The following is a 22,557-nucleotide window of genomic DNA, read 5'->3' as shown; positions in this document are numbered from 1 at the left end:
TGGAATTAAGGAGAAACTTCCTAACAGTGAGGACAATTAACCAGTGGAACTGGAAGTTTTTAAGAGTGGTCACTGGTCAGTGTTGAGGTAATTCCTCGTTAGGTGAATGAGCGCACACAGGGAGACGTACTGAAAGTGGTGAAGAATAACACACAACCAGCACACAGATACACTGTTTAGTAAAATGTAGGTTTTACTTCCAGTAAACAGTTAAGCAAAGTCCAACAAACGGTCCAAGTCATACACGGTTACAGCAGTCAGTTTTCAGTCCAGGGATAATCCAATAACAAAGTCCAGGATCATAAACAGTTCAGTAACTGACTTACATCAAATCTAAGAAGAACGATGATCAGCAATAGTCAATAGGGAAATGCAGTCACAGCAACACACTCAACAACAGGACAAAACAACCCAGGTTTCTGGCTCCATCTTATGGCCCTTTGAGGAACCACACCCAATTACAATTTTAGCATTCCCTTAAAGAGACAGTATTAAAATGTCTATCCTGGTTTATATATTTTCCAACCCAACTGTTAAGTGACTTACATTCCTAACAGTCAGTCCCTTGTCTGAAATAGTATAGGGTCTCCTCTTGAGCAGGGGGCTGGACTAGAAGACCTCCAGGGTCCCTTCCAGATTCTGTTCTATTCTATTCATAAGTATACACGAAGAAGAGAGTTAGGAAACCAGCTGGTGAGGAGGAGTACCTCTGTGTGTGTGCTTGTGTGTTTGTGTATGTCCATGGGCATCCCCAAAAGAGGACAGGGCATTGGCACGCCATGCATGAATGCACAGACGTGAAGCAAAGTAGTGATAGTCCTCATTTAGTGATCACAATGAAGGCCGGCCCCTCAGTTAAGCAAAGGAGTCACTAAGTGAAACCATAACTCTGCTTAACGGCCTCCCTACAGCTCTCCTTTGTCTCACATACCTGCAAAAGTTGTCAAAGGCCACAAATGCCCACCAGGTTATTTTTTCATCACCGTAGTAACTATGGACAGTCGCTGAATGAGGCAGTCGCTGAACAAGGACTACCTGGGTAGAATTTGGCCTGCTAACAAATTGGCTTCGTTTGCATGGCGATGGCATGACACAACGTGACATCCTAAAGGCTTGTGCCAGATGATTGCGTGACATCTCTTGATGTCATACAAAAATGATTGGCGCAGTAGCAATAAGGATGCAGTCATTAAGTGATCCTGAGGTCCTTACGTGAACCCACTCTTTGCTATGGGGTGTGAGGTTTTTGCCAGGAACTCTACTGCCAAACTTCTATTCTGTTCTATTCTATTCTATTCTATTCTATTCTATTCTATTCTATTCTATTCTTTCCTATTCTATTCTATTCTTATTGTACCCTATGACTATCATTAAGTGTTGTACCTGATGATTCTTGACTCTTGACGAATGTATCTTTTCTTTTATGGACACTGAGAGCATTTGCACCAAGACAAATTCCTTGTGTGTCCAATCACACTTGGCCAATAAAGATTTATATTCTATTCTATATAGCAGTGATCCCCAACCTTTTTACGCGCGCCCGGTATCCCCAACCTTTTTATGGCGCGGCCCGGTACCGGCATTAGCTGGGCGCCACCATCTTTTTGATGAAAAGTGCTTCCGGTGACCTCACCGGAAGCACTTTCATCAAAAAGATGGTGGCCTTCGCTCGTGAGCTTTCGGGTAGAAATGGCTTTCTACCCGGAAAAGCTCACCGAGCGTAATGCCGCCATCTTTTTGATGAAAACGTGCTTCCGGTGAGCTTTCTACCGGAAAAGCTCACCGGAAGCACTTTTTCATCAAAAAAGATGGCGGCGCTCAGCAAAACAGCGGCCCGGTAGGACTTGTTCCACGGACGGTACCAGTCCGCGGACCGGTGGTTGGGGACCCCTGCTATATAGTGTGCTTGCTATCTCGTGAAAGAAAAGGGATTTTTAATTTAATTTAATTCAATTTAATATTTTTTAAACAGGGAACCCCGAGCTTCCATCCGATTCAAGTGTGCCCTCACCAACACCATCTTAGACGTCCTTCAGCAGCGACCTGGATGGGTGGAAGTGAAAGAGTGAGATTTATATATATATATATATTTTATGATGGAGACAATAACAGCTAGCAGGGCCCGAGAAGACGTTTTCTGTCCTTCCATGAAAGGTTAGGGGGAAAAACAGAATTTCTGTTTTCTGGTGGGCCCCTTGAAAAGTCTGGAGATTCCCCTGAAACGGGGTTTATTTTTATGTTAGTTTTTATTTATTGATGTATTTATTTTGTCAAGCAAGTATTAGATAACAAGTATAAGTATAAACATGATTATGAACGCATGAAATGGATAAAAGGGAACATTAGGACAGGAACGGTAGGCACGTTGGTGCGCTTATGCAGGCCCCCTTACAGACCTCTTAGGAAAGGAGTGAGGTCAATAGTAAACAGTCTAAAGTTAAAGTTTTTGGGGTTTGGGAAGAAACCACAGTCAGGTAGAGCAGGGATCCCCAACCTTTTCGGCGCGCGCCCGGTTCCGACATCAGCTGGGCGCCGCGACCGGTCAGCGTCAACTGGGCGCCGCCATCTTTTATGACGAGGCGCTTCCGGTGGCGTCACCGGAGCGCTGTTTCGTCATAAAAGATAGCGGGCGCCGCTTCTGGTGAGCTTTTCGGGTAGAAATGGCTTTCTACCGGAAAAGCTCAGCTGCAGCGCCGCCATCTTTTATGGCGAAACAGCGCTTCCGGTGAGCTTTCTACCGGAAAAGCTCACCAGAAGCGCTTTTACCAAAAAAGATGGCGGCGCCCAGCAACCAGCGCCCGGTAAGGGTTGTTCCGCGGCCCGGTACCGGTCGCGGACCGGCGGTTGGGGACCCCTGAGGTAGAGTATTCCAGACATTGACCCCTCTGTTGCTGAAGTCGTATTTCCTCCAATCAAGTTTGGTGCGGTTAACCTTGAGTTTGTGTCTATTGTTTGCTCTTGTGTTGTTATGGTTGAAGCTGAAGTATTCATTGACAGGTAGGACATTGCAATGTATGATTTTATATACCATGCTTAGATCAGACCGAAGGCGGCGTAGTTCTAGGTTTTCTAGGTCTAGAATTTCAGGTCTGGTGGCAAAAGGTATTCTGCAACGAGTAGAGGAGTAGAGAACTCTTCTTGTGAAATATTTCTGGACTTTCTCAACTGTGTTAATATCAGATACGTAATGTGGGTTCCAGACTGATGAGCTGTATTCGAGTATTGGTCTAGCAAATGTTTTGTATGCTCTAGTTATTAGTGTTATATTACCAGAGAAAAAGCTACGTAGGATTAGATTAACAATTCTTAATGCCTTTTTGGTTATGTATACAGTGGGCTCTAGTACTTAGGTCATTAGAGATGAGTACTCCAAGGCCCTTGACATATCAACAAGGTCTGAAACCAGGGATTAGAGCTAGAATAGAGTAGAATAACAGAGTTGGAAGGGACATTAGAGGTCTTCAAGTCCAACCCCCTGCCTAGGCAGGACACCCTACACCTTCTTCTTCTTCTTCTTTTTCTTCAGCGTTTGTCTCGCGCTCTGGCGAGGTCCGCTAATGTCCTTGAGTACTGCTTCCACGCCTCTCTGTCTGCCACATATGTCGGGTCTGCCTTCGCGATCTCTAGATCGGCCTTGATAAATGTCCATCCAGCGTTGCTTAGGTCTACCACGCGGTCTCACAGGACACCCTACACCACTACACCACAGGACACCCTACACCACTTCAGACAAATGCTCCTTTGGATCAAAGTTTAGGAGATTCCTGCGACAGAGGAGATTATTTTGTAGCTTAGGGTTCAAATGAGAGGTCCCTGGTGCTCTCTGGGCTTAGTGGTTTTCTTGCAGACATTTCATGGCCCAAGTAGGTAACATCATCAATGCTAGAAGGAAGGGGAGTTAGGGAGGGAGGGAGGGAGAGGGAGGGGCAGAACTATGGGGTCCTTGCTGGTCTCTGAGCTTGGTGTTATGCAGACATTTCATTACCCATCTTGGTAACTTCATCAGTGCTAGAAGGGAGTGGTTTGGGAGGCAGGGACGAGGAGGAGGAGGAGGAGGAAGAGGAGGAGGAGGAGGAGAACTGTGGGGTCCTTGTTGGTCTCTGAGCTTGGTTGTTTTGTTGCAGCCATTTCATTACCCAAGTAGGTAACATCATCAGGCCTGGAAGGAAGTGGGTTTGCTCTCTGTTTATATTTAAAGCCTCTGGTGTATAAACAGGGAACAAACCCACTCCTTTTAGCACTGATGATGTTACCTGGTTGGGTCATGAAATGTCTGCAAGAGAGAGCATCAAGAAGCCCACAGTCTTTGTCCTCCTCCTCCTCCTCCTCCTCCTCCTCCCTTCCTCCTCCCTGCAAATCCCACTCCCTTCCAAAATTGATGATACTGCCTAGCTGGGTTGTGAAATGCCTGCAAGAAAACCACGAAGCCCTCACTTTCTCGTGCTGGGAGTTGAGCCCCACCACCACCTGCTAATAAAAATGGAATATACTTCCCAGTTGCTTATTAATGCCCCATTTTGCTTTAGGTGTACATTTTAAACAACGCTGGGCTTATCAATATTGGCATTCTAGAAATCACAGCCAATGCAAACCCCTCTGCCTTTGGACATCAGCCTGGGCTTGACGATGCGTGTTGTGGACTTCAACTCCCAGAATTCTCTCGCCTCGGCTCCTTGTTTCAAAAAAAAAAAAAACCCAGTCCCCCTATAATGATGCTTTCTCACACTTCTGGGGTTCCCCCATCAGCACATGCTGGGAGGTTCTGGGGCCTGTAGCATTTTTAGAACAACACTTTGGGTGTCTGGGGTGGTGCAGTGGCCTGAAGGTGGAGCTCTTGCCTCACAATCAGGAGGATGTGAGTTCGATCCCAGGTAGAGGCTCGAACAGTGGTGGCTGACCTTTTTGGGCTCTTGTGCTAAAAATTGTGCGTGCGCACTTGCACGCTTACGCTTGCGTGCCAGCCTCCAGAAGGCAATGCGCGAAACCACCCACCCCCCACCCCCTATACATGCATGCGCCATCCCCACCCCACCCACCCCGCCGCCCCCTTACCTGCACTGCACCTCACAGCTAATTTTCGGCCGGTTTGAGGCCTTTTCGGCTTCCCAGAGGCTTGAGGAAGGCTTCTGCAGGCTTTGGAGGCGGAAAACTAGGCCTATTTCGTCACTTCCGGTATTTTCGGAATACCGGAAGTGACGAAACGGGCCCAGTTTTCGGCCTGCAGAAGCCTGCAGAAACCTACCTCAAGCCTCTGGGAGGCCGAAAAAGGCCTCAAACCTGCTGAAAATCAGCTGTGAGGCGCACGCATGCGCAGTGAGGTAACTTTGCCTGCAGCTCGCGTGCCGGCACAACTGGCTCTGTGTGCCACCTGTGGCACGCGTGCCATAGGTTCGCCATCACAGGGGCTAGAAGCACATTCCACACATACCTTCTTCAAGGCTGTATCCCAGGCTACCGGGACCGATTGAAGAGGCGTGATCTCTACCTCCCAGGAAAGTGCTCCGGTTGGAGAATGTGGTTTATGACACACCCTGGGGGTGGAGGGGTGAAACAGGGTCGTAGGTGGGCCGTAAATGACGTGAGGCAGAGCTGACTACCTTTGGGTATGTGCCGACATGTTGCTCCTCATAAATAACTGGATTTTTTTTTTTTGAAACTTGGCTCGGGGGGTCATGGTTTAATTAGGGCCTCCGTCGGAACCCTGACAGCCACACTGAGAGTATATCTGTTGAACAAAACTCCACGTTGGTGACAGGAAGAGCATCCGGCCATTAAAAGAACACTCTGCTAGCTCCATTCAATTGCCCAGACTCCACCCCACAAGGGATTATGGGGTCGTTAAATGAAGAAGGTGATGAAGATTTTGGGTGTCTGGGGGTGGGTCGCAACCACCTTGATAAAGCTAAAGGACCTGCTGGCTGACACCCCCCCCCCTCTCTGTTTGGCCTTCATCCCCAGCGAGGGCGAGTGGGACTTCTACTGGTGCGACGTCCGGTGGCTGCAGGAGAACTTCGACCACACCTACATGGACGAGCACGTCCGCATCAGCCACTTCCGCAACCATTACGAGGTGGGCAAACCTGTGCAGGGAGAAGGTTGGGGCAGGTGACAGGTGAGCAGGTTGGTCCAAAATATCCAGGACATGGTTCCTTAGGGGTGTCTTGGAAGGCTACGTCCATCATGACCTCCTTCAGCAACTGATGCTATGCTGTATGTAATAAAAAATAGAGTAGGAAGGGACCTTAGAGGTCTTCTAGTCCAACCCCCTGCCCAAGGCAGGAGACCCTATACCATTTCAGACTAGGGGCTGCCCAGTCTCCTCTTGAAAGCCTCCAGGGATGGAGCACCCACAACTTTTGATGGCAAGTTAATTGTTCTCACTGTCAGGAATTTTTTTGCCTGAATTCCAGGTTGCTTCTCACCTTGGTTAGTTTCCATTCATTGCTTCTTGTCCTGCCTTCTTGTCCTGTGGGAGTCCGTGGCTCTGATGGCTGTGGAGGAAACTGGGGAAGGGCACAGTCCGGCTGGGCATTCAGAGGAAGACCCAGGACCACCACCTCTTCATCCTCGGGCACACAGGGAGGAACGGAGAAGGGAGCAAAGTGGCTTACGGGGGAGAAAAGGGCCCTGATTCCCTTCATTAGCTGCAGCTGGGAAAATAGGACTTAAAAAGGGCGTTTTCGCACAGCACCTTGCTGGAAGCAAAGCGTGCATTGTTTGTCAAGTCTTATCTGGGTTCTGGCATCCTCCCAACTGTGTGTGTTTTGAAGTCTGCAATTCCTTATCCTGCCCTGTCTCATGAATTGCTGCAGTGTGGCTTGTCTTGGTTTTAATTTATAATTTTATATGTACTTTGGGTTCAGACTGAATTTCTTCCCTTTAAAGACTGTTCTTGGGAGAGTTTTTTCTCCAGTCGAAGATAACTGGACATTGGAGGCCAGGTTGGAGGTATTAAAGGGACTTTACCTACTTTTGTGACTTGCTTTTGTGCCACGCCCCTTTGGGTCATCACACTGTCTTGACCTCCTCTTCTGACGCGGGATGATAGCTTGGTGGGAGAGCCCTTGTGCCCTGGTAGAACCTCTTTCCCAAATGGAGGCCTAGATGGTGTTGGAGGAGCCTCCTCTGAGGGCCAATTCTGAGCCAAGGGAGGCATCCAGGGGCCTGATCCGGGGCACCCTTGGCTGACGACGTTCTCCTACCCTTCTCGCCCTGGGCAGCTGACTCGGAAAAACTACACCGTGAAAAACCTCAAGCGCCTCCGGAAACAGCTGGAGAGGGAATCCGGGAAGCTGGAGGCCATGAAGTGTGACTTCTTCCCCAAGACCTTTGAGATGCCCTCCGAGTATCACCTGTTTGTGGAGGAGTTTCGGAAAAATCCCGGCATCACCTGGATCATGAAACCGGTAAGGGGGGAGGAGGAGGAGGAGGAGGAGAACGGTGGGGTCCTTGGTGTTCTCTGAGCTTGGTTGCTTTCTTGCAGACGTTTCATGACCCAACTAGGGAACATCATCAGTGCTAGAAGGGGATAAGGTTTGTGGACAGGAAGAAGAAGAGGAGGAGGAGGAGGGAGGAGGGGAGGAGGAGGAGGAGGAGGAGGAGGAAGACTGTGGGGTCCTTAATGCTCTCTAAGCTTGGTGGTTTTCTTGCAAGACGTTTCATGACCCAACTAGGTAACATCATCAGTGCTAGAACGAAGGGGAGTTTGCAGAGGGGAGGAGGAGCGGGACCGTGGGATCCTTGGTGCTCTGTGAGATTGTTTTCTTGTAGACATTTCATGACCCAACTAGGGAGCGTCATCAGTTTTACAGGGGAATGCGATTTGTGGAGAGGAGGAGGAAGGGGGAGGGGGAAGCAAAAGGAGAAGGAGAAAGATGAGGGGGAGGAGGACTGTGGGGTCCTTGGTGCTCCTCTGGCAGACATTTCATGAACCAACTAGGTAACATCATCAGTGTTCGAAGGGGGTGCAGTTTGTGGAGAGGAGGAGGAGAAAAGGGGAGGAAAAGAAGAAGGGGAAAGAGGAGGAGGAGGAAGGGAGGGGGAAGAGAGAAAGAAAAGCAGCTGGAGAGGAGGAGGAGGAGGAGAGTAAGAGGAGGAGGAGGAGGATCTGCTCCGCAGGAGATAGAAAATGAATATTGCTGCAATATATTTATCAGTACCCAACTAGCGGGGATGGTGAATATGTTTGTGTCTTTTTTCTACACATTTTTAAAAATATCTTGTTTATTTATTTTGTTAGTTTTTGTATAAAGTCTCCCTTTCCGCCCCTCCCCTTATGGTAGAGTTTCTTCTCTTCCCCTTCCTTCCTTCCTTCCTTCCTTCCTTCCTTCCTTCCTTTCCTTCCTTCCTTCTCCCTGCATTCTTTCTTCCTTCATTGGCTTCTTCCTTCTCTTATCCTTCCTTCCTTCCTTCCTTCCTTCCTTCCTTCCTTCCTTCCTTCCTTCCTTCCTTCCTTCCTTCCTTCCTTCCTCCTCCATCTGTAGGGCTTACATCAGCACCAGTCATTCCTGGGCAGATAAAAGGGGGCCCCAGCTGGCAGCGCGTTCCCCCTTCCCCTAATCAAAAAAGGGGGAAAGCTTATGCCAATGAGCCCCTGAACTCCTGCCAAGAGATTATTGAACGCCTCAAATGATCATTGGTGTTAATTGCCAGCAAGAAACCTTACCTCAAGTCAACAGGGGCTCACGGCCTTCTTTTCACCCAGACTGGGGGGAAAAAGGAGAATTTTGCCCCATTGAGGTTGCGTTGAAAAGGTTGCAAACGGGTGAAGAGTGGAAGAGGAAGGCGGGGTGGATAGAAGGAGGAGGAGGAAGAGGAGGAGGAGAAAGGAGGAAAAAGATAGAGGAGGAGGAGGAGAAAGGAGGAAAAAAGATAGAGGAGGAGGAGGAGGAAGAGGAGGAGGAGAAAGGAGGCAAAAAAGATAGAGGAGGAGGAGGAGAAAGGAGGAAAAAGATAGAGGAGGAGGAGGAGGAAGAGGAGGAGGAGAAAGGAGGAAAAAGATAGAGGAGGAGGAGGAGAAAGGAGGAAAAAAGATAGAGGAGGGGGAGGAGGAGGAGGAGAAAGGAGGAAAAAGATAGAGGAGGAGGAGGAGGAAGAGGAGGAGAAAGGAGGAAAAAAGATAGAGGAGGAGGAGGAGGAAGAGGAGGAGGAGAAAGGAGGGAAAAAGATAGAGGAGGAGGAGGGGAGGAGGAGGAGGAGAAAGGAGGAAAAAAGATAGAGGAGGGGAGGAGGAAGAGGAGGAGAAAGGAGGAAAAAAGATAGAGGAGGAGGAGGAGGAAGAGAGGAGGAGAAAGGAGGAAAAAGATGAGGAGGAAGAGGAGGAGGAGAAAGGAGGGAAAAAGATAGAGGAGGAGGAGGAGGAAGAGGAGGAGGAGAAAGGAGGCAAAAAGATAGAGGAGGAGGAGGAGGAAGAGGAGGAGGAGAAAGGAGGCAAAAAAGATAGAGGAGGAGGAGGAGGAAGAGGAGGAGGAGAAAGAAGGGAAAAAGATAGAGGAGGAGGAGGAGGAAGAGGAGGAGGAGAAAGAAGGGAAAAAGATAGAGGAGGAGAAAGAGGAGGAGGAGGAGGAGGAGGAGAAAGGAGGCAAAAAAGATAGAGGAGGGGAGGAGGAGGAGGAGAAAGGAGGAAAAAAGATAGCGGAGGAGGAGGAGAAAGGAGGAAAAAGATAGAGGAGGAGAAAGAGGAGGAGGAGGAGGAGAAAGGAGGCAAAAAGATAGAGGAGGGGGGGAGGAGGAGGAGGAGGAGAAAGGAGGAAAAAAGATAGAGGAGGAGGAGGAGGAAGAGGAGGAGGAGAAAGAAGGGGAAAAATGATAGAGGAGGAGGAGGAGGAAGAGGAGGAGAAAGAAGGGAAAAAGATGAGAGGAGGAGGAGGAGGAAGAGGAGGAGAAAGGAGGAAAAAAGATGAGGAGGAGGAAGAGGAGGAGGAGGAGAAAGGAGGAAAAAGATAGAGGAGGAGGAGGAGGAAGAGGAGGAGGAGAAAGGAGGAAAAAGATAGAGGAGGAGGAGGGGAGGAGGAGGAGGGAGAAAGGAGGAAAAAGATAGAGGAGGAGGAGGGGGAGGGGAGGAGGAGGAGAAAGGAGGAAAAATAGATAGAGGAGGAGGAGGGGAGGAGGAGGAGGAGAAAGGAGGAAAAAGATAGAGGAGGAGGAGGAGGAGGAAGGAGGAGGAGGAGAAAGGAGGAAAAAAAGATAGAGGAGGAGGAGGGGGAGGAGGAGGAGAAAGGAGGAAAAAAAGATAGAGGAGGGGGAGAAAGAGAAGGAGGAGGAGGGCTCCTATTTCATTAGATCTCTTTGAATTCCTAATCCACACACACACACACCTCCGGGGATGGAAGAAAAAGGGAATTTCAAAAAGGCAAACCCGACCACTTCTTCCAAGGAAACCTTCCCAGCAAGTTGTGCCGGCAGAGAGAGCAGCAGCTCGAAAGGATGGTTTTGAAGATGGTTTGCAGAGGAATTGGGGCTGGGGGAGTGGGGGGGTGGGGGGGTCGTCTGGCAGGGAGGGGAGCCTCCCTAACTTCGTATCTAACCTTCTGACCAGCTAAGTCAAACGGGGAAGCCAAATTCGCTTAATGACCATGTTACTAACTTAATCGCGTGGATAAGTCTCTTCACCGCCATGGGGGAAAAAAAGGGTGGTAAAATTGAGACCAAACTCACTTAACGACTATTTCCGGACAGTGAGAACGATGAACCCCCAATGGAGCTGCTTGCCTCCAGAAGTTGTAAGGGCTTTTAAGAAGAGATTGGACGGCGGTTTGTCTGAAATAGGATAGGGTTTCCTGCCTGAGCAGGGGGTTGGACTAGAAGACCTCTAAGGTCCCTTGGTAGTCATAGTTGTAGTCCTGTCCCGTCCTCTATTTTCTATTCTATTCTATTCTTTATTCTGTTCTTTTTTCTCTTTATTCTAACCTATCCTATATTTTCTATTCTATTCCTATTTTTCTTTTCTTTTCTATATTGTCTATTCTATTTTTATTCTATTCTTTATTCTATCCTATCCTATATTTTTCTATTCTATTCTATTCTATTCTATTCTATTCTATTCTATTCTAATTTCTATTCTATTCTATTCTATTCTATTCTGTTCTGTTCTGTTCTGTTCTGTTCTGTTCTATTCTATTCTATTCTATTCTACTCTACTCTACTCTACTCTATTCTATTCTTTCCCATTCTATTCTGTTCTGTTCTGTTCTGTCCTGTCCTGTCCTTTATTCTATCCTATTCCTTCCCATCCCATCCTATTCTTGCGTAGCCACAAACATTGTGAGCTAAATTGTGGTCCCAAGTCAAAGGCTACCTGGAACTTTAGAATGAGCTCACCTGGTCATGTTTGGTCTACCTGGCAGGGTTGATGGAAACCCCGAGGAAAGGAGAACTACGTGATGGCAGGGAAGGCTGAGGTCTCTCAAGAAAGCGAGTAACTCTCTTCTTTGCCTTCCCCCAGGTTGCCCGATCCCAGGGGAGGGGGATTTTTCTCTTCCGGAAACTCAAGGATGTGATCGATTGGAGGAAGGTGAGATCCCACCTTCTCCTCCCCTCTGAGGAGCCGCCCCCAGTCTTCTTTTGGTCCTTAGACCCAGGGCTGGTCCACCATGGAAGGTGGAGATGTCCTCCTGAGCTCCTGTGACAGAACCACCCATGGGGACCTTCTCAGCTTCTCCGTGGACTCAGAGCTTCTGATCCGGGGAGGGTTGCTAGTCCTTCTCCACTTGGGTGGCATCTCAGGTGGGTTCCCATTCCGCCTTACCCAGGACCGAAGCTCTTGAGAATCTGAGTGGAGGAACTTCACCTTCTCCCACAGCTTCCCCAGACCAACCAGAAGTCTCTTCTTAGACGTTGGGGAGGAGGAGGAGGTGAGATGACTACAACCTACTTCTTGGGAAGCTAGAAAAATGTGGGATAGATAGAATCACCTCCAGATGGATCCGCAACTGACTGACAAACCATACTCAACGTGTAGTCCTTAATGGGTCTAAGTCTACATGGAGAGAAGTAAGCAGTGGGTGCCACAAGGTTCCCTCTTAGGCCCAGGACTCTTCAATATCTTCATTAACGACTTAGATGAGGGAATAGGAGGGTAACTGACCAAATTTGCAGATGATACTAAGCTGGCAGGAATAGCGAACACCCAAGAAGATAGACTCAAGATCCAGAGGGATCTTGACAGACTCGAACCCTGGGCCATATCGAACAAAATGAAATTCAACGTAGAGAAAAGTAAAGTCCTACACTTAGGCAAGAAAAACCAGAAGTGCACATACAGACTGGGTGAAATCAGGCTCAATAGCAGTGACTGGGAGAGGGATCTTCGGAGTCTTAGTAGCACAACCAGCTAAATATGAGCCAGCCGTGTGCAGCAGCAGCCAAAAAAGCCAATGCAATCCTAAATTGCATTAACAGAGGGATACAATCGAGATCAAGGGAGGTACTAACACCCTCTATAAAGCCTTAGTAAGACCACACCTAGAGTACTGCGTCCAGTTTTGGTCCCCACACTATAAAAAAGATGTTGAGACTCTAGAAAAAGTACAGCGAAGAGCAACCAGGATGATTAGGGGACTGGAGGATAAAACATATGAAGAACGGTTATAGGAACTGGGCCTGGCTAGTCCAGGGAAGAGAAGGACCAGGGAGACAGGATAGCAGTCTTCCAATATTTGAGGGGCTGCCCCAGAGAGGAGGAGGAGGTCAATCTATTTTCCAAAGCATCTGAAGGCCAGACAAGGAATAATGGATGGAAACTGATCAAGGAGAGATTCAACCAAGAAATTTCCTGACAGTGAGAGCAATCATCCCATGGAACCGAAGTTGCCTTCAGAAGTTGTGGGAGCTTCATCACTGGAGGCTTTCAAGAAGAGACTGGACTGCCAGAAATGCTGTAGGGTTTCCCATTTGAGTTGGGGGGTTGGACTAGACGACCTACAAGGTCCCTCCCAACTCTGTTAATCTGAAAGATGGATCCATTTCTTTGGAGAGCCCATTGAGGGGTCTCCAAAGAGCTTCTGGGACAACTGGCCTTCCCGCCCATGGATGGGGAAGGAACGTAGACTTGGCTTTGGGAAGGGGAAGAGAGTTGGGACCGTTAAGGAAGGAGAAAAATCGTTTGAGTTCCAGGAAAGGGGAAGGTGTGAGAAAGAAGCCCTTGGTTGTCTTTGGTGGAAGAGGGGGTAGGTTCTGACCATGGCGTTCTTCTGTCCTCCACCAATACAAAGCATGACCACAATCCATGCCCGTTCCTGGTTCTTGACCTAGCTTACCTCCAAGGGTTCGTGGTGGGCTCTGTTCCTACGTCCCCCTGAAACCAAACAACGTAAGGATCAGCCTGGGTGAGTGTCCATTTCACACGATCCCTTGGGGGCTGTGGGATCATGGACTGTCCTGCATCAGCTGGTGCTCCTGCCTCACCAAAGATCTCCTGGGAACTCCTCACCTTGGTTCCCTACAACCATCTCCGGGCATCTCAGAAGCTTTGATGATCTACAACAGGGGTCTCCAACTTTGTCAACTTTAAGACTTGTGGACTTCAACTCCCAGAATTCCTCAGCCAGCAGGGCTGGCTGAATTCTGGGTTGAAGTCCACAAGTCTTAAAGTTGCTAATGGCTGTCTGGGAAGTTGACAAGGTTGGAGACCCTGATCTAGAAGGAGCTGCTCCTTTGATGATCTAGAAGGGCCCTCTGCTTCTCCTTTGATGGTCTAGAACAGAGGTAGGGAACTATGCCCCCTTTATAACTTGTGGACTTCAACTCCTAGAATTCCTGAGCTAGCAGAGGAATTCTGGGAGTTGAAGTCCACAAGTCATAAAGGGGTGATAGCCACCATGGCTGTCTCGGGAATTCTGGGAGTTGAAGTCCACATTACATAAAGAGGCCATAGCCACCAGGGCTACCTCAGGAATTCTGGGAGTTGAAGTCCATAAGACATAAAGGGGCCATAGCCACCAGGGCTACCTCAGGAATTCTGGGAGTTGAAGTCCATAAGACATAAAGGGGCATACACAGCATGGTTGGCTCAGGAATTCTGGGAGTTGAAGTCCACAAGCCATAAAGGGGCCATAGCCACTATGGCTACCTCAGGAATTCTGGGAGTTGAAGTCCATAAGCCATAAAGGGGCCATAGACAGCATGGTTGGCGGAGGAATTCTGGGAGTTGAAGTCCACAAGCCATAAAGGGGCCATAGCCACCATGGGTACCTCAGGAATTCTGGGAGTTGAAGTCCATAAGACATAAAGGGGCATACACAGCATGGTTGGCTCAGGAATTCTGGGAGTTGAAGTCCACAAGCCATAAAGGGGCCATAGCCACTGTGGCTACCTCAAGAATTCTGGGAGTTGAAGTCCATAAGCCATAAAGGGACCATAGACAGCATGGTTGGCGGAGGAATTCTGGGAGTTGAAGTCCACAAGCCATAAAGGGGCCATAGCCACCATGGGTACCTCAGGAATTCTGGGAGTTGAAGTCCATAAGACATAAAGGGCATACACAGCATGGTTGGCTCAGGAATTCTGGGAGTTGAAGTCCACAAGCCATGAAAGGGCCATAGTTCCCCACCTCTGATCTAGATGGGGACAATTTTGCTGCTCCTTCTAGATCTTGGCCAGATGGAAGGACATCCGCAAATGGCCACAAAGTCAAGACGGCGGCTGCCACCATGCGATCCAGCACAGGTGGACCAAGGCCAGGTCTCTCCCGCCTCCGATATGTCCCCGCAGGTGCCGGTTCTTCTTCTTCTTCTTCTTCCTAAACCCACCGGGACCCCGGTTTCTTCCCCAGGATGCCGTGCGCCCCGATGATCCGAAAGATGACATTCCGGTGGAGAATTACGTCGCTCAGCGTTATATCGAGAACCCGTACTTAATAGGGGGTAAGTTGCCCATTCGCCTGACCCAGGGACAGGTAGTCCTCGTCTTACGACCACAATGGAAGGCAACATTTCCGTCGCTAAGCGAGACAGTTGTGAAGTAAGTTTCTCCCCATTGGATGAACTTTCTTGCCAACCGTCGTTAAGCAAATCACTGCAGTTGTTTTTAAGTTAGTAACATGGTCGTTAAGTGAATCTGGCTTCCCTGTTGACTTGTGACCTCCTCAGAAGGTCACAAAAAGATCACGTGACCCTGGGACACGGCGACCGTCATAAAGATGACTAACCTGGTTGTTAAACGAATCTAGCTTTCCCCATTGACTTTGCTCGTCGGAAGGTCATAAAAAGAGGATCCCATGACTCCTGGACACCGCAACCGTCATAAATATGAGTCAGTGGCCAAGCCTCCAAATTTTGATGGCGCGACCCTGGGAATCCTGCCACGGTTGTGTGAAAATGGTCACAAACCATTTTTTCCCCAGTGCTGTTGTAAGTTTGAACGGTCACTAAACGAACCGTTGTAGAGGACTTATCTGTACACCCAGCTTCCTAGCTAGTCCGGTCCTGAGTTCAAATTTCTTGGAAAGCATCTAATATCCGGCCCGAAGAACCAAGGACGTGTATAGTTACTTTGGAGTACGATCCTTTATTGCTGTTTGCCTGCAGACTGAATCTTGCCAGCGGTTAGTCCCGTGATGGCAAACCTACAGGTGGCGCACAGAGCCATTTGTGCGGGCAGGTGAGCCCCACCCCTTTACCTGCACTGCATATGTGTGCGCCTCCCAGATGATTTTCAGCCTGTTTGACGCCATTTTTGCCCTCCCGAAGGCTTGAAGCCTCTGCAGCCTCGGGAGGCCAAAAATGGACCTTCTGGAAATACCGGAAGTGACGAAACGGGCCCATTTTTCGGCCTCCCGAGGCTGCAGAGGCTTCCCTTGAGCCCCAGGGAGGACAAAAATGGCCTTCCCCAGGCTCCAGAGGCCCTCCGGAGGCTGAAAACAGGCACTTCCTGTAATTCCGGAAGGCCCGTTTTTCGGCCTCCTGAGGCTGCAGAGGCTTCCCTTGAGCCCCCGGGAGGGCAAAAATGGCCTTCCCAGGCTCCAGAGGCCCTCCGGAGGCTGAAAACAGGCACTTCCTGTATTTCCGGAAGACCCGCTTTTCGGCCTCCTGAGGCTGCAGAGGCTTCCTTGAGCCCCAGGGAGGACAAAATGGCCTCCCCGGCTCCAGAGGCCCTCCGGAGGCTGAAAACAGGCACTTCCTGTATTTCCGGAAGACCCGCGGCCTCCTGAGGCTGCAGAGGCTTCCCTTGAGCCCCGGGAGGGCAAAATGGCCTTCCCCAGGCTCCAGAGGCCTCCGGAGGCTGAAAACAGGCACTTCCTGTATTCCGGAAGGCCCGTTTTTCGGCCTCCTGAGGCTGCAGAGGCTTCCCTTGAGCCCCAGGGAGGACAAAAATGGCCTTCCCCAGGCTCCAGAGGCCCTCCGGAGGCTGAAAACAGGCACTTCCTGTATTTCCGGAAGGCCCGCTTTTCGGCCTCCTGAGGCTGCAGAGGCTTCCTGAGCCCCCGGGAGGGCAAAATGGCCTTCCCCAGGCTCCAGAGGCTCCTCCGGAGGCTGAAAACAGGCACTTCCTGTATTTCCGGAAGACCTGCCGGCCTCCTGAGGCTGCAGAGGCTTCCTTGAGCCCTCAGGAGGGCAAAAACGGCCTCAAACGGGCCAAAAATCAGCTGGGAGGTGCGCGCATGCGCCGTGCAGATAGAGGGGGGAATGGGGGTGTTGCGCACGCATGCGCAGGGAGGGCAGGGCGCATGGCATTGCATTGTGGGTGCTGGCACGCACATGCTTTCGGCACACCACAACAAAAAGGTTCGCCATCACTGAGTTAGTCCTACCACTGCAATGGAGCCCTAGCGATTTCTGTTGCTAAGGGAGATGGTTGTTAAGTGAATTTTGCAGCATCCCCAAGTGTCATCTGACCTGCTTTTGTGACCTTCTCACAAGCAAAGTACGTGGGGAAGCCGGATTCACTTCACAACTGCATTACAGGTACTTCTCAACTTACGACACCAATGATCGTAAGACCAAAATTTCTGCCGTTAAGTGAGTTTTGCCCCATTTTATGTATGTATCATAGATCTCGCTCTCCATCTCTTTCTCTTTCCCTCCCTCCCTCTCTTTCCCTCCCTCCCTCCCTCTTTCCCCTCTCTCCCTTCTTTTTTCCACCTTCCTCTTTCCCTTCCCTCCTTCTCCCTCCCTCCCTCCTTTCCCTTCTTCCTCCCTCCCTCCCTCTTTTCCTCCCTCCCTCTTTCTTTTCCTCCCTCCGTCTTTTTCCCTCCCTCCTTCTTTCCCCCTCCCTCTCTTTTCCTCCCTCCCTCTCTCTCCTTCCCTTCCTCCCTCCCTCTCTCCTGAGACCCCTTGAAGTTGCTTGGGATCCGCCGGGGAGATGTCAGTCCATCTTTTGAGACCCCCGGAATGAAGACGCTGTATCACAGAACAACATTCATATAGAATAACAGAGTTGGAAGGGACCACTGAGGTCTTCTAGTCCAACCTCTTACTGAAGCAGGAACCCTATCCCATTCCGGACCAATGGCTGTCCCGTCTCTTCTTAAAAACTTCCAGTTTTGGAGCATTTGCAACTTCTGGTGGCGGGCGGTTCCACCGGTTAATGTCAGGGAATTTCTCCTTAGTTCCAGGTTGCTTCTTTCATTGATTAGTTCCCATCCGTTATTGCTTTTCTTGACTTCAGGTGTTTTGGAGAATAGGGAGATCCTTCTTAATAAAATCCAATAAGTATTTTATTGATTTAATTGATTTATTTCCCTTTGTGTCCCAGGACGGAAATTTGATTTACGGGTCTACGTTTTGGTAATGTCGGTGAGTGAACCGTCCTTTCTCTTCCCACTCCAGTGGAAATGCTTTTTGATCAAATTCAAGGTGGAGGAATGCTGGGAACACAGGCAGTCCTTGGTTTACGACCACAATGGAGTCCAACATTTCCACTGTTAAGTGAAAAATTTCTCTTGTGAGCTTCATGCCATGTTGCAAACTTTCTTGCCCCGGTTGTTAAGTGAATCCCTCCAGTCGGTAAGTGAGTGACCCAGTTCTTAAGTGAATCACCACAGTTGTTAAGTGAGTAATAAAGCTAAGTGAATCCGGCTTCCCCGTTGGCCTTCGTTTTCAGAAGGTCGCAAAAGGGGATCACGTCACGTGATCCTGGGACGCTGCGACCATCACAAATACGAGTCGGTGGCCAAGCACCTGAATTTTGATCATGTGACCAGGGGGAGACTGCAACGGTCATAAGTGTGAAAAATGGTCATGTCTCCCCCCACTGTTGTAACTTTGAACGGCTCACTTGGGCTCCGGAGGCCCTCTGGAAGCCGGAAACAGGCCCTTATCTGGACTTCCAGAACTTTCCGGAAGGCCATTTTTCACCTTTCCCAGAGTCCGGAGGCTTCCCTTGGGCCTCTGGGAGGGCGGAAATACCCTCCCCCAGACTCCACAGGCCCTCCGGATGCCAGAAACAGGCCCGTTTCCGGACTTCCTGAAGGGCCATTTTTTGCCTTCCCCAGAGTCCAGAGGCTTCCCTCAGGCCTCTGGGAGGGGGAAAACGGCCTCCCCCAGGCTCCGTAGACCCTCTGGAAGCCAGAAACAGGCCTGTTTCCAGACTTCTGAACTTCCAGAAGGGCCATTTTTCACCTTCCCCGGGTCCTCTGGGAGGGCAAAACAGCCTCCCTGGGCTCCGGAGGCCCTTGTGAAGACAGAAACAGGCCCATTTCCGGACTTCCAGAACTTCCGGGAGGGCCGCTTTTTGCCTTCCTCAGGGTCCAGAGGTTTCCCAGGGCCTCTGAGAAGGTGAAAATGGCCTCCCTCAGGCTCTGGAGGCTCTGCGAAGCCGGAAACAGGCCCATATCTGGACTTCGAACTTTCGGAAGGCCATTTTTCACCTTTCCCAGAGTCCGGAGGCTTCCTTGGGCCTCTGGGAGGGCGGAAAGACCTCCCCAGACTCCACAGGCCCTCCGGATGCCAGAAACAGGCCCGTTTCGGACTTCCTGAAGGGCCATTTTTTGCCTTCCCAGCTCCAGAGGCTTCCCTCAGGCCTCTGGGAGGGTGAAATGGCCTCCCTCAGGCTCGCCTCGGAAGCCGGAAATAGGCCCATATCTGGACTTCTGGAACTTTCGGGAAGGCCATTTTTCCCCTTCCCAGAGTCTTTCCCTCAGGCCTCTGGGAGGGTGAAAATGGCCTCCCTCAGGCTCCATAGGCCCTCCGGAAATCAGAAACAGGCCCATTTCTGGATTTCCGGTCCAGCCCATTTTTCCCTCTCCCAGAGCCTCCACGCGGACCCAGAGTGGGATTCTACCAGTTCGGGCGAACCGGATGTTAAAAGTTACATCTGGTTCGCCAAACTGGTATTTCAAACGACCAGCTGGCCCCGCCAACCCTGTCCCTGCACAGAGGCTCTGGGAGGAGGGAAAATGGGCCTCCAGAGCCCGGGGAAGGCTGTTTTTGCCCTCCCAGAAGCCCGGGGGAGGCCTCCAGACCCTTGAGAGGGTGAAAACGGCCTACCCCGGGCTCTGGAGGCCCACCGGAAGCCGGAAACAGGAAGTTCCGGTAGGCCCCAGGTAGCGAACCGGTTGCCGAGATCTTTGAATCCTACCTCTGCGTGGTCCCTGCCCTTACCTGCACCCAAAACAGGCCACGTGGAGACTCCTGGGAGGGAAGGGGCAAGGTGAGCGTGGCCAGCCGGTCGGTTCAACTACCGGTATGGCAAACCAGAGGTAAATTTAACAACCGGTTCTCATGAACCGGTCCGAACCGGCTGAATCCCAGCCCTGGCTGTTTCCAATGTCTTGCATCACATAACAGTTGTGCAATTTTGGTCAAAAATTGAGGCTTGCTTCTGGTTTCCATTAAAAAATGCCGAATGCAACTGAGTTCGCTTAATGACCGCGGCTGGCTTTATGACCGCCACCCTTTGCTTCATGATTGCGGCAAACCAGTGGTCGTAAAATCAGGCTGGTCTCCTGACCTGCTTGACATCCAGTCAAGACGGATGACCTTAAGAGGCTCCCATTGGCTGTTGTAAGTCAAGGACTACCTTCATGTTGACTAGGGGATTGTGGGAGTTGAAGTTCATTCATCCTCAAGCCTGCTGAGCAGGGGATTCTGGGAATTGAAGTCCATCTTTAAGCCTGTAGGGAATTGGGTCCATTCACCCTAAGCATGCTGGCTAGGAATTCTGGGAGTTGAAGTCCATTCATCCTCAAGCATGTTGAGTAGGGGATTCTGGGAACTGAAGTCCATTCAGCCTCATGCATGCTGGCTGGGGAATTCTGGGACGATCCTGGCTCCCCTCACCAACATCTCTTTCCCGCAGTATCTCCCTCTCAAAGCGTGGCTGTACCGAGACGGTTTTGCTCGCTTCTCCAACACGCGATACACCCTGAACACCTTGGATGATCAGTGTATCCTGAGACCTGCTTCGGGAGAGTGGAGGGGCTACTTGGGAGGGGGAGGCAGGGACAGGGTGGGTGGGGGATTCTGGGAGTTGAAGTCCATCCATCTTAAAGCATGCTGGCTGGGGAATTCTGGGAGTTGAAGTCCACCTATCTTAAAGCAGGCTGGCTGGGGAATTCTGGGAGTTGAAGTCCATCCATTTTAAAGCAGGCTGGCTGGGGAATTCTGGGAGTTGGAGTCCACCTATCTTAAAGCAGGCTGGCTGGGGAATTCTGGGAGTTGAAGTCCATCCATCTTAAAGCAGGCTGGCTGGGGAATTCTGGGAGTTGGAGTCCACCTATCTTAAAGCAGGCTGGCTGGGGAATTCTGGGGGTTGAAGTCCATCCATTTAAAGCAGGCTGGCTGGGGAATTCTGGGAGTTGGAGTCCACCTATCTTAAAGCAGGCTGGCTGGGGAATTCTGGGGGTTGAAGTCCATCCATCTTAAAGCAGGCTGGCTGGGGAATTCTGGGAGTTGGAGTCCACCTATCTTAAAGCAGGCTGGCTGGGGAATTCTGGGGGTTGAAGTCCATCCATCTTAAAACATGCTGGCTGGGGAATTCTGGGAGTTGGAGTCCACCTATCTTAAAGCAGGCTGTCTGGGGAATTCTGGGAATGGAAGTCTCCCCATTGCCAAGGTTGAGCACCACTGAAGTAATCAAACCATTTATCATTTTGGTGTGTCTTCAAAATTAAATGTTGACTCCTGGTAACTGCCTTGCCAGTGCCTCCTTCTTAGGGCTAAAAAAACAGCGACTGGTCCACGGTGACCCAGCATGGCTGGCTAGGGATTCTGGGAGTTGAAGTCCCCCCATCTTAAAAGATGCTGAGTTTGGAAACTGCTTATTTAGTACATAATGGGAATTTGCTAGGAAGGATTAAAGGAAGGAGGTGGCCGATAACGGGGAAGTCGGTAGCTGGGTGTCGCAGGAATTCCTTTTCCAGTGCCGCTGTAACTTCCAGCGGTCGCTGAACGAACCGTTGAAAATGGAGGACTTTTACCTGCAGAGTTTTCTTTCCATCTGCACGATCCTTAGTTCCTCGATGCCAGACATTCACCTGACCAATGTAGCTGTGCAGAAGACGGCCCCCGACTACGATCCTGAGAAAGTAGGCATGTTTTTTTTTAAAAAAAATCTTCTGTTTATATAACTCTTGGTCTTCCCCCTTATAAGGCCGTGCGGTAGTTCTTTTTGAGTGGTTTGCAAGAATCCCGTTTTTAAAATGAAGCCCAAAAAAAAAAATAAGGACGGAGCTTCAAGGCGGCTATTGGTTATTTTTTTTGCAATAATGAAGGAAGGGGAGGTTTGTCCGAAATGCCCAGATGTTGACTATGACTGCATTGATGTGTGTGTCTGCGGCTGCCATCAGGATTGCTTTCTTGCAGACGTTTCATGACCATCTAGGTAACATCATCAGTGCTAGAAAGGGAATGGTGTTTACAGGGAGGAGAAGGAGGAGGAGGAGGAGGAGGAGGAGGAGGAGGAGGAGGAGGAGGAGGAGGAGGAGGAGGAGAAATGGAGACACTGTGGGGTGCTTGGTGCTCTTCTTGCAGGCGTTTAATGACCCAACTAGGGAACATCATCAGTGCTAGAAGGGAATGGTGTTTACAGGGAGGAGGAGGAGGAGGAGGAGGAGAAATGGAGACACTGTGGGGTGCTTGGTGCTCTTCTTGCAGACGTTTAATGACCCAACTAGGGAACATCATCAGTGCTAGAAGGGAATGGTGTTTACAGGGAGGAGGAGGAGGAGGAGGAGGAGAAATGGAGACACTGTGGGGTGCTTGGTGCTCTTCTTGCAGACGTTTAATGACCCAACTAGGGAACATCATCAGTGCTAGAAGGGAATGGTGTTTACAGGGAGGAGAAGGAGGAGGAGGAGGAGGAGGAGGAGGAGGAGGAGGAGGAGGAGGAGGAGGAGGAGGAGGAGGAGAAATGGAGACACTGTGGGGTGCTTGGTGCTCTTCTTGCAGACGTTTAATGACCCAACTAGGGAACATCATCAGTGCTAGAAGGGAATGGTGTTTACAGGGAGGAGGAGGAGGAGGAGGAGGAGAAATGGAGACACTGTGGGGTGCTTGGTGCTCTTCTTGCAGACGTTTAATGACCCATCTAGGTAACATCATCAGTGCTAGAAGGGAATGGTGTTTACAGGGAGGAGAGGAGGAGGAGGAGGAGGAGGAGGAGGAGGAGGAGGAGGAGGAG

At 50.2% G+C, this 22,557-nt stretch overlaps 1 protein-coding gene across 2 annotated transcripts in view; it reads left to right on the top strand.

Annotated features, from left to right (window-relative positions):
- TTLL9 (tubulin tyrosine ligase like 9) overlaps positions 1-22,557 on the top strand; it is a 35,007-nt gene that overhangs the window by 3,544 nt on the left and 8,906 nt on the right. The window contains exons 3-10 of one of the 2 annotated variants that reach the window (XM_087962364.1): positions 1,973-2,065; positions 5,959-6,070; positions 7,221-7,406; positions 11,444-11,512; positions 14,771-14,861; positions 17,692-17,732; positions 20,236-20,323; positions 21,405-21,463. In XM_087962364.1, the coding sequence (XP_087818490.1) occupies positions 1,973-2,065; positions 5,959-6,070; positions 7,221-7,406; positions 11,444-11,512; positions 14,771-14,861; positions 17,692-17,732; positions 20,236-20,323; positions 21,405-21,463 (739 nt within the window). The remainder of the gene's footprint in view (positions 1-1,972; positions 2,066-5,958; positions 6,071-7,220; positions 7,407-11,443; positions 11,513-14,770; positions 14,862-17,691; positions 17,733-20,235; positions 20,324-21,404; positions 21,464-22,557) is intronic. The other variant, XM_087962365.1, reaches the window with a different exon arrangement.

The sequence above is a fragment of the Notechis scutatus genome, chromosome 3 (assembly GCF_049901735.1).
Source record: "Notechis scutatus isolate UNSWTSFEM ecotype Mainland chromosome 3, rNotScu1.2, whole genome shotgun sequence".
Taxonomy (NCBI): domain Eukaryota; kingdom Metazoa; phylum Chordata; class Lepidosauria; order Squamata; family Elapidae; genus Notechis; species Notechis scutatus.
The sequence above is the reverse complement of the archived record's forward strand: the minus strand, read 5'-3'. Positions and strand labels throughout refer to the sequence as shown.